The sequence below is a fragment of the Electrophorus electricus genome, chromosome 12 (assembly GCF_013358815.1).
Source record: "Electrophorus electricus isolate fEleEle1 chromosome 12, fEleEle1.pri, whole genome shotgun sequence".
Lineage (NCBI taxonomy): Eukaryota > Metazoa > Chordata > Actinopteri > Gymnotiformes > Gymnotidae > Electrophorus > Electrophorus electricus.
Genome location: NC_049546.1, coordinates 8,212,771 through 8,224,943, shown reverse-complemented (window position 1 = coordinate 8,224,943; position 12,173 = coordinate 8,212,771). Strand labels below are relative to the sequence as shown.

General features: G+C 39.4%; 1 protein-coding gene across 3 annotated transcripts in view; it reads left to right on the top strand.

Annotated features, from left to right (window-relative positions):
- Window positions 1-12,173, top strand: part of si:ch211-269c21.2 (carbohydrate sulfotransferase 8) — a 36,522-nt gene that overhangs the window by 2,400 nt on the left and 21,949 nt on the right. For 2 of the 3 annotated variants that reach the window (XM_035531939.1, XM_035531938.1), the window contains exon 2: window positions 5,423-5,610. In XM_035531939.1, coding sequence (XP_035387832.1) covers window positions 5,454-5,610 — 157 coding nt within the window. In that variant the 5' untranslated portion in view covers window positions 5,423-5,453. The remainder of the gene's footprint in view (window positions 1-5,422; window positions 5,611-12,173) is intronic. The other variant, XM_035531940.1, reaches the window with a different exon arrangement.

Here is a 12,173-nt window from a genome sequence, read left to right as displayed (position 1 = left end):
AAATACATGTTCCAAAGGTTTGACTTACTTCACAAAGGCACTGCCTCACAGGGACACTGGTTTCTAAATGACCAATAATGACCCCACCCCTCAACCCCAAAAAAGAAAAAAAGAAAACACCTTTGACATGCAGTTCATGCCCTGTAGAAAAGTGTAATAGATTTGTTATTAGGAATTAGTATGCTATGCAAAAAAAAGTCGTAGCAGTCCTTAGAGGCTGATTTCTAGTCTTTCAAACAACGGAAATAGCATCTGTCTCTCGTTTAATGAGGAAAAGGGCACCTTTTAATTATTCATCTGGGACCTCAAACTATTCCTCAAAGGCGGTTATTCAGAGTGCAACCAGTGAATTATGAATGACCAGAAAGCAGCTCCCCCCACAGAGGCTCCCTGTGTTTGGCTTGTTGGTGTGATGTCATTGTGTGAGCATTCTTATACCAGCTGCCATTTCTCATTTAGCTATTTTAATTGAAGATGATTTAAATTTTTGCTGCCATGGCATCTGATGACAAAGGAAACAATGCTTGGGCTCTCTAATGCATTTTTCTGTGCTAGTGAAAGATTTCCGAGGGTGTGTGCCATGTTTGAAGATCTTTACTTGAATAGAGGAACCATGGGTGTAGCACCTGCATTCTTGAATTGATTTGAATGTTAATGACTTGGCAGTGGTTCAGGAGTTTTTGTTGGTTATTGTGAATATCAATATATTTAACATATCAGATGTGATTTAAGGGCTATTGCATGCCTACTGTTACACTTCACCTGACTAAAACAATGAAATGAGGGGCATAGCTCTCGCTTCCTTTATACAGCTGTTGAAACTGATAATGATTTACATTACCAATAATAACATTAAAAGTGCATGTTATACACATGAGTTAGTTAAATTATCTGGGGTCATAAAAAAGTGTATGTAATGTGTGTTTGTGATGGCCCGAGTGCTGCAGGGCGCAGAACAGGACACAGACTCCCTTGATGTAATGAGACATTTAATAACAAAACAAACAACAGCAGCACTCACACATAGTGACAACAATGAACATGAACACAATTAGTTTAAACGCTAACCATGGCAACAACATAGACAGCATTAACATAAATGACATCAATAATGACCAACGACGAGGCACACACAGACGGGGCTTTAAATAGACAGACCACTGAACCCTGCGCAGGAGTGTGCCATCACGGAGGGCGTGGCTACATACACATGTATGTAGCCACATTGGGGGGGGGGGGGGGGGGATCCTGTGACAGTATTGAGTTGGTCATGTGAACAAATGTTTTTATTTCAGCTGTGACCTACAGTAGTGGGTATTAGCAAAATGATTCATGTCACACTAATTGGTTTTGTATAGACTACCTGTTGCTTAGCCTTCACTGAAAATATTTAGTCCTATAGTAGAACTCAGACCTTTAGAATTGGATGAACACACAAGCACACATGCACGCACACACACATTCAGACTTCTTTAGAATACATAGAACATACTCTCCCAAGAACCCACACAATATTCCTTAAAGTGTTTCTGATTCAGTCTTTCCAACTTTCTGTGAACCTGAATGTCAAGTACAGAGTTAGGCAACCATGAGTGAAAGCATCAAGACAACTTCTCTCTCTGTGCGATTAGTCAGGCCCTGTGAGAATGAAGGGTTTGACATTCAATAAGCCAGTAAGCATTGCTCACTCTGGGAAGCCCAGCTGCAGTTCAAGACTGAGTTGGAAGGGGGGGTAGCAGGTTAGGTTACATGGGCAATAGGACCCCCTTTGGATCTGATGCTTTAAAACATCAGCATGGAAGCCTAACAGCTGCCTCAGAAGCAGCTTGCCACAAACCCCTTGCATGGGCCATTATTAGAGTGTGATTGAGTTCCCCTAGGAGCCGGCAGACCTCGTGTGTAGGGGAGGTCAACATATGGCACTAAGCCTGTTTCTCAGTTTGTGTGTGTATGTGTCTGAGAGAGAGAAAGAGAGGTGGTAATGTCGTGCCACAGTAATGTAGAAGTGTGTTATGAATGAAGAGAACTGACTGCATGTAAACATGCCATACATATCAACTAAGAATGTGATGGCCTGGTTGCTGTGGTTTTGTGTGTGTGTGTGTGTGTGTGTGTGTGTGTGTGTGTGTGTGTGTGTATGTGTGTGTGTGTGCGCGTGAGTTTGTAACCACTTCAGTCCTGATGTAATTTTCATTGTCATGATCCAGTGCAGAGGACAATGAACAGGGCAGAATGGTGAGCCTTCTGTCAGGTCTAATCTTGCTCTTAGTCCTGTATAGCATGCAAAGTGAGTAGAGGACCTGTTAGAGAGCACCCTGTTTATTTTGACTTTAGGTGCAGTGAGAGGCATCCTTGTACAATACTGCTTAGGTGTAACATTGTAGGGAAATAAATATAAATATTAATTGCATTTACAGCCAAACCCATCAAAAAGCAAACTCGAACAATGTCTACAACACCAAATCTCCATTAAAGAACGATGTGTGGAGATTATAAACAACTGCTTGTATGCGTGTTTTTTATGAAAATGAAGAGCAGAAGGGTCAGTTGATAAGTTGATTTGGGGCTCTGGCTGCTAAGTTTTGTTTGGTTTCAAAAACTTCTTAAGACATGATCATTGCGATCTAATGGTGGATTCTAAAATCTAAGAAAATATCATATTCAACAATTTAGAGCAATCTACACTCATTTATACTAACCAGAGGAATCCTTTAGAAACATTCATTGTTAAATTATCTGCTTCAGACAACTCTATGTGAAATCATTGTCACTGAGCCCACAACCTTTATTTCATAATTAAACCAAATTAAATCTATATGTCTGAGTAAATAAGGTAAATTGAATGTATTCATAGAGTAACATGTGTAGTCCACAAACCTGTAAAGTTGTTTTAGATTCAATCATTACATTTCCACTCAGTGATCAAAGTAATTAGTTATGACAGGGGCAGACGACAAAGACTGAGTTATGTTTTCACTATCATTAATATGGGCAGCTCTCTTTGATTACATTACAAGAGTGTTATCTATCAGACATTTAGAGAAACGTCCCAGTCTTATTGTCATAGAGCTCACTGGTAGTGGCACATATATGGTAAAATTACCATTGTTGAATTAATGGTAGCACTTTATAATACTGCCCACGTTTTAACATGTCAACAACAAGTGTTGAATGAACTCTTACAGTAAGTATTACATTAATTTCTGCAGTGTTCAGTGAACTCTTCTGGTGTTGAATGAACTCTATTAGTGTTGAATTAAGACCAATGATTATTTGTTTCTAGGTAGATTTTTAACTGCTGTGGACTTTGCTGTGTTTTATGATTAAAAACAGAATTGAAACATTCTTGAGGATCTGACATGCTTGCACCATTTCAGTTATCCTCAATTTCACCACATCTAAAAGCAGAATTAGTAGTCCTGGCTAAATGTTGTATTCAGGTTCTGATATTTTTCCCCATTATAGTGGCTTTAACATGTGAAAATACAGAGCTGAGGATGTGTGTCAGTCTGTACTGACTATGAGATTTAGATCCCATCATAAAACCAGCTAGCAGCTAGTTGTGGAATCCAATCTCTCGTGTACAGGCTGCACAGGATCATGACATAGGGGAGACCTTTGTCTCTGCCTCCATTTCTGTCACCCACATCCTCATTAGACAGAGATGCCCCACTTCCCATGAGAGCAGACGATACTAGATTACATCTACTGAGGTTCTGGGTGGTGCTTCAGACACTTTTAAATCCCTATATCTCACAGGTCAGGGATCAGGGATGCCTGGAATAATGAGTGAGGTGGTTGGGTCCAGGGGAAAGCAATCAAGACCAGATAAAAGGATGGAGGAGTAGATGCAGGAGGAGCAGGTGCACTGGGTATTTTTTTACTTAGAACTGTTGTTAAAGAAAGTGAACCTCATCACCTCTCCAGTGATTGCCTACAAAGATGTGACTGCACACACCAAGCAGACAATTTTGGTGTTTCTGTCTGGCAAGATGATAGGACTGATGTTGTCCAGCTGGTGAAGGTTATGCTGGATGGTTGCAGCGAAATGGGTAACATGTAAATGTAAGATTTGGATGAGATAATATTTATGAGCTGGAAAAAAAATAAATCACAAGGTCAGGATGATTTTTGACTATGCGTGTTGCACTGCAAATGATGTACTCAAATAATGGAAAACAGATGTGAGGTCTGGAAATACAACCTAATTGATGGAACGGAATCAGAGAATGGACAGATGTTAAGCTCAATAAGTACAGCACCACTAGCAGTGCTAATTAGCTAATTTCTCCATGTTTGTAGGTAGTAGGGATTTAGTTTTAGTAGTGCATATGCTATGAAAGATACCAAAACATGCATTGAACAGGCAGTGCATTTTTGGCACATAATACCATACATCTGTGTGGATATGTCCATATGTGTCTGAAATAGAGTTGAGTGCCATCAAAAATTCCCATATGGTGCTGACTTAACAGCCCAATTTACATGTGTCCTTTGGGGCAGGGGAGTTCATGGGGCTTGTGTGGTACACTGCATTTCTTGTGGTGTACTCTGAGGCTCAGTGTAATCACGCAGCATGTGGAAACAGTGCTCTGTGCACACAGAGGGACGTCTATGGCCTAAGATCCACGTCCTAGTAGCACAAAGCACTACTCCCAAAGCTGGACTTAACCCCTGTCAAAAGCCAACTGAGCATGCACCATACTAATGGCTTCCCTCCCCCGTGTCTCTCTCTCTCTCTCTCTCTCTCACTCTCTCTCTCTCTCTCTCTCTCTCTCTCTCTCTAATTCACTGCTGAGTAAAGAGAGCTACCTGTCAGCCAAAATTTCAATAGACAAACCAGAGAAAACCTCTCATTATGTCTGTTGACTTGCGTAAGGATAGTATTAAAGGAATAGTTTGGGACAATTTTTTTTAACTTAATTTCCATCTTACCTCACCCAAAATGTTGTTGATAAGTCTTGATTGGTGCAGATTGCATAACGCTAATTAGTAGGCATAAGCTTTTTTAAAAACTTGCTAGCAGTACGCCTTGTAGCTCAAGTGCAAGAAGCAAAAATTTAGACATCAAACATATCTTGGCTGATTGACTGCATTTGGGATAAAGGGAAAACTGTAAATTAGATTTTTCACCAAACTATTCCTTACAGTTATGGGCACATAGACCCATTCTTTCTCTCTTTCTCTCCGATGGGTCCTCCAGTTTCAGAGTAATATACTGAAATCTGAAGGTGAAACTAAAGTCTCTGTGTTTCACAGCAGCTTGCAGAACCATGTAAACTACTGTAAACTTCCTGAAGTTTCCTGTGAGTAAACTTCCTGAAGTGTGTGTGTGTGTGTGTGTGTGTGTGTGTGTGTGTGTGTGTGTGTGTGTGTGTGTGTGTGTGTGTGTGTGTGTGTGTGTGTGTGTGTGTGTGTGTAGGTCTTGAGGCCAGGGTCGTGCTCTGCAGGCCATGCTGTGGCAGTGTTGTAAGGTAAGGAGGTGTCTGCGCTCCATCAACAAGAAGCTGACTGTCTCCTTCTTCATCCTCCTGCTGTTTGGCATGAGTGGTCTGCTGTTCTTCCCACATCTGCAGGACCTCCTAGACACACCCCAACACCAGGGCCCAGGTCAGTAAGACTTTCACACTCCTCACCGTCTGTGACACCAAAACCCTTTCAGGATGTACAATAATTTTTGTGTGTATTATTAAAAATAATGATCATTGGGAGCATTTCAATGTGTATTCATTTTCAAACTTAAAATCATGGCTACTTTAGACCTTGAGTTATCATTTGGACTTGCTGTCAGTGAAACAAAATAGAACAAGTATGTTTTTCAGATCATGAACCAATTATTTTTAAAACTTTACTCCCTTATCAAACCTCTATTTCTAATATTCCCACTTGTCATTATTATCCTGTTAAGTCCCAAACTGCTAGACATTTCTCAGATGCATTTTCTCATAGTCCTATAGCAAAGCTATTGCAGTCTCAGCCCCTGAAGTGCTGATGAATTTATTCTTTTGTTCCTTCTGTTCTACTATCCTTTGGTCTGTTGTTCCCTTCAAAATTAGCTGAAGTAAGATCTCTCACTCATGGCTCATGGATTCTATCTGGGCTGTCAGGATAAAACCAAATCAAAAATGGAAAAAATATAAACTGAATGTTTCATATGGTATTCTAAAAGACTATTGGCTACACCTGAGCTTCGAGATATTTTTAATACTCCAGTCTTGTTTTAAGGCTCTTCATAGTGCAGAGACTGATTTGTTAAAAGTCACAAATGATTTATTACTGACTGTGGATTCTGGAAACTGTGCCATCATAATGTTTTTAGAATCCAGTGCCGTGTTTGACATCATCGATCATGTTATCCTCAGTTAGTGCCTTCAGCATATGGTTGGTTTATGGGGAACAGTAATAGACCTGTCATAAAACATGTTCATTTAATATTGGCAACTCCTTTTCATCTGCTGCTGCTACTGGCTGTGGGGTCCTCGTGGATCCATATTGGGGCCAGTTCTGTTCTCATTATATATGCTCCCTCTTGGTAATACCTTTAGAAAACATAACACTTTTTAACATAATGTTATTGTTATGCAGATGATCACCGGCTTTATTTCTTCATCTCCCCCTAAAGTCATAATGATTTGTACTTGAATATGTCTGGCAAAATGCCCTAGATGGCAAACAATTTTTATAGATTTAAATTAAAGTAAAACTGACATTATACCTTTTGCTTCCCCTAAAGTAATTGAAAATCTTGTTGGAAACTTTGGAACTTGGACAGGGTACGTCAAAGCAAAAGTAAAAAATCTGTGTTATTTTTGAATCAGTCCTAAGATCTACAATCTAAAATAAATTGTTTTGAAGAGCAGATTTCTCTCAGAATTCTCAGATTTCTCTTCCCAATTTATTATTAAAATTGTTAAAATCAAACCATTTCTCTTTTTCCAGGCCCTGGAATAAGTAATTCATGCTTTTATGACATCTTGGTTAGACTGATAAAATTCCTTGCATATGGGTGTAAACAAACATTTATTGACCTGATTACAGATGGTACAAGATGCTGTAGCTCATCACTGGTGCCAGAAAAATGGACTATATCACCCATATTTTTAAGTTGCTTCACTGGCTGCCTGTCTATTACATGATACAGTTTAATATTATTTTATTTGTTTCTAAAACTTGAATGGGTACCTCAATCATATATTGCTGATCTATTGTGTCTACTCTGCTTCTTGCTATTGATCCAGTCCAGGTACTGCTAACTGCTCCATGCTTTTGACTCATGCTAAAGTGTGAGCACTCCTTTACTGTTACCACACTGAGGTTGTGGAACAGCCCTCTGCTGTACATTAGGTCTGCCTCCTCTATTACAGTCAAGACTTAAAACATGCCTCTTTAGCACTGTGGTGCTAAAGCATGCATTCGTGTTGTCGTGTGTTTTCCTTGTTATTTGTTTTGTTTTGTTCTTAACTATGTACAGCACTTTGTTTAGCATTTGTCATTTTAAAGGGACTCTTCCTTTATTCAAAGGAATCTTTATTCAAAGATCATATCAGTCCATGCCATTTTGGATTTTCCACTAATTTCTTAAACAGCAACAATTAACCAGGGAAATAAATTATGGACATTGGACTCTGTCACATGCAGGGCTTCTTTTGCTCCTTTTTTTATATGGCATAGTGTGATAAGCTCAGTGTCACTTTTTTGCTACTACAATTAATGTGTTTTGTATTACTATAAATCCCTGCTTATTATCCAAATGTCTACAATTGGGGATACACACACTATTCTGCTTTCTGTAAAATGGTCTCCAGCAATTCACTTGGGGGAAAAATCATCCATCACATAGTACCTTAAAGGGCTAATAATAATGTCTTTGCAAATGATGAGTTTGATTGAGGATCCATGATCGAACATGCTACTCCATCTCTAGTGGATTATAACACACTTTGTCATTCCTGCTGAGCTAATACAAGGAGCAGAGATGAAGTCTGTTTTTAGCATTGCCATGTAGAGTAGCCAGAAACTGAGAATAGAGTCTTATGGGAAAGTTATACTTTATCGATGCACAGGGGAGACATGTGGTTAGTTTTGTAAGGAATACATCTCTCTCTCTCTCTCTCTCTCTCTCTCTCTCTCTCTCTCTCTCTCTCTCTCTCTCTCTCTCTCTCTCTCTCTCTCTCACACACACACACACACACACACACACTCATACCCACACACACTTTCTTTGTCTCTCACTGACTTAGGTAAACTCCCGGAACACATAAAGAATAATCACTGATGTAGCTTTTACCCTTCTGCTTCCGAAAGGTTTAAATTACATTAGAAAATGTTTATTACTACAAACAATGGTTTCTATTTAGAAAAAGAGGTTAAGGTCATGTTTAATTTTTGATTATCAACTAAATCCAACAATAGCCTCTAGTGGAAACAAAATGATGAAGAAATTATCATCTCAAGATTTCACATCCAAAATTGAGGGTTTTTTTATACTCACAGGAATTTATTTTATTATATGCTGTTTTAAGAAGCTTAACACCTGCTGCCATTATTAAAATAATAAAAAATTGCAGATGTAATAAGACAAGTAAATGTAGCATTTATACTTTGCTCTACTCTATACGTAGTAGTCTGAAACAGATACTTGAAAGGGCTTATAAAAACACAACTATTGCAGTGTCTCCTTACTTCTAAGTGTTTATAAATAGTGAAAATGGCTACAATAATTGAAGCAATGACAGACATTGTCCAGACTGTAAGGAACCCCACCAGACGATTGATGAGCAAAACAAATCTATTACTATTGACCGAAGACGTGTGTAAGCACTCAGTGGAATGGAATATAAGGAACTGTTCAATAGTGTCTGTAAAAGGGTTGTCTTGCACAGTTTCATCTCATTGATCACCGGTCATGTATGTTTCCACACTGCTTGCTCTGCGCTATTATGCATCATAATATCATTCAAATCAGTGTTAATTGTGAAAGAGGTGCTGTCCTAGACGAGTAAGGTGTGTTTAAACAGTTGTGCGTGGTACAACAGACACATAAGCAATATCTTTAAACCATGATAAAATCCTGTAAATGCTTAGGAAATAGAACCATGTGGAAGATTAGCCAAAGTGAACTACCAGAGCCTGAGTCTACATCATACTCTTTTTGCTCTCATAATGACCTTTTGCTAATTCACCAAAGGAGTCGAGAGGAAGTCCATAATCCACCAAGCTCTTCCTGTCTAGGTGATATAGCTAAGTTGTTCTCTTTGACACTGGAACTGGGACTGCAGTTCATACATACAGATATGAAAACTCATGGGCGTGTCCTGTTGTGTTTCATTTAACATATCCCGTTGTATCCTGTTGTGTTTCATTCATCATTAATTTACCCCTGAAGTGAAAAACACACAACACTGCTTTCAGCATTCTGTCATGCTGTGTCTTCCAGATCTGCCATAGTAATTGGTTATTGTGCAGTGGCACACATTACACAATGATAATTTACCTGTTCACCTGTGTCGGATTTCCAATTTGGACCATCTGTAAATGATTGAAAAGCAAGACCGTCTAGTGCCACACGCTTCCACTTTAATGCTGACCATGATGAAACATGCCCAAGAGGAAATAAGCTCCAGCATTCATTCAGCTAGACTTGCCTAAGATCAGAGATTTCAGAGCTGTGGCTGCTGTTCCTAAGCAGTGATGGTGGCAAATAACTAATCATGATGTTATAACTCATCTGTGAATTTTTTGCATTATTAAATTGGAGCATTATTTAGCCAGGTTTTCCCTTTTTAATAATGATTTGGTCTTATAAAATAAGTGTAAACATACTGTACAGGCAAAAACAATCCCAGTACAACACCAAAAAGCACGCTGTAATAGACTGGTAATGTTTTTAGCCCTGAATTTTATGGAACTAGGAGAAATGTATAGTGTTCTTTGATTTTGGCCTGATTCTTTGAAAGGCTGATTTTGTTGACATTTCTGGTCAAGTCTAGTTGCATATCTAAAAGAGTTTTTTAAAGGGGAATGTGGCTGACAACACTCAGTTATAGGGTTAAACCTTTCTTGTTTTGTTAACCTCTATTTTAGTGGATTAGTTGTTTGTCAGTTGACAAATATAGTTAGGAGCTTGTCCATAGATGGAGGAACCATGATGGAATTGTTCTTGTTGAAGTTGGGTTGTTATTATTGGAGACACACTTTGTAGCGCCATGAGGAACAGAACATATTTTGTGTGGTTTGGTGAAGAACAACTAAAGCTTGAAGATTTATAGAGCCTGTGGTGTCCTTTCTTTTCCCTTTTTGAGTTAATGTGACCAGTGAGTTCTCACGGCATGTTTGAAGGCATGTTTTAAGGCATGGACATGCAAAATATACACCTGTATCTAACCAAAGAAGTTTCCTGTATGTCAAGCGACACCATCACAATATGCCACACACATACAACCTGCCAGGATACAACAACCCACCATAAGAGGGAAACCTGTTACTGATAGAAATCATACGGATAGCACTACAGCACTTGCTAAAGCAATAGCAGAGTCCATCAATGCAAGCAGTCTCCCAATACCGGAGCCTTCTGTTTTCACTGGAGATCCATTAAGGTTTAAAGACTGGAAAATGTCCTTTCAAACATTGATAGACATGAAGAACATTCCAGTAAATGAGAAGGTCTATTACCTATGCAAGTATGTTGGTGGATCTGCAAAGAACGCTATTGAGAGTTATTTCTTGTTGGGTACAGATGCAGCCTACCAGGCAGCATGGGACATCCTGGATGAAAGGTAAGGAAGCTGCTTTGTGATTGCTAAGGCTTTCAGGGATAAACTCACATCATGGCCTGAGATAGGACCTAAGGACAGTGTTGAACTAAGAGAGTTCTCATACTTCCTTCGAGGATGTCAAACACCAATGTCTCAGATCAAGAGTCTAGAAATCCTAGATGATTGTGGTGATTGTGGATCCTCACCAAGCTTCCAAATTGGTTAACTGCCCGATGGAACAGAAAGGTTGTCAAACTTGAAGAAGCAATCGAGGCATTTCCTGGCTTCAGCCAGTTTGTTGAGTTTGTCACAAAGGAAGCTAAAATAGCTTGCAATCCGGTGACCTCTCTTCATGCTCTGATGTCTAATGATGGTGAAAGGTTGAAGACACCAAGGACTTGAACTGTTGGTGCAAAGGTGCTGGCAAGCATCTCTGAAGAAAACTCTGATTCTAAAGGCTGCATCATCTGTGAGAAGTCAAGCCATGACACTCACGCATGTTGAAAGTTCATGGACAAATTGATTGCAGACAGAGTCAAGAGCCAAAACTGTTTTGGGTGTCAAGGAACTGTGAAAGGAGGAGTGTCTGTGACTTATGAAATGGTAAACACCAAACATGTTTACATGAAGACTGCCCCAAGGAGAGCATTAAGAAAGAGCAGGACAATACACAAATGAAAAACGGGAAATGTGCATGGGAGAAAGAAATATCAAGTGAGAACGGAGTCTAAGCAGGTTAATAAAACTTCAAATGAAGCAACGTCTAACAGAGTGGTGCAAGACATAAATAGCACCTACACATCTACAGTTGTTCCAGTATGGTTGTTCACAAGGAGTCATCTGGAGAATGAAGTTCTCATTTATGCACTTCTGGACAACTAAAGTGATACCACCTTCATCTTGCAGGAAAGGGCAGAAACTCTGAATACACAGAAAGAGCCTATGCAGTTAAAACTCTCCACGTTGTTATGCAGAAGCACAGTTATTTAAGTCTGAACTTAACTGGGCTGCAGGTCAGAGGCTTTTGTTCATCAAAGAAAATTGCTTTCCCAGTAACGTATTCAAGAGAATGTATTCCTGCCAATATAAGTCATATTCCTACACAAAAAACAGCAAGGGCATGGCCTTGTCTAAAGTACCTGGCCAAAGAGATTGCTCCTTTAATTGAATGTGAGGTTGGTCTGCTCATAAGTTACAACTGTTCTCAAGCCCTGTTACCCTGAGAAGTTGTGTTGGACAAGGATAATGAGCCATTCGCACAAACAATGAGACATCGAATCCCAACCATCAGACTACCGAATGAGAGTACACTTGCTATGGGAAGCCTCATCACCTGGCTGTACAAACTATGGTCTCAAACACATTGCTGCTCAAGGATGAGGTTGCTTCAGTGAAACAGCCATCCACTTTGTTAAA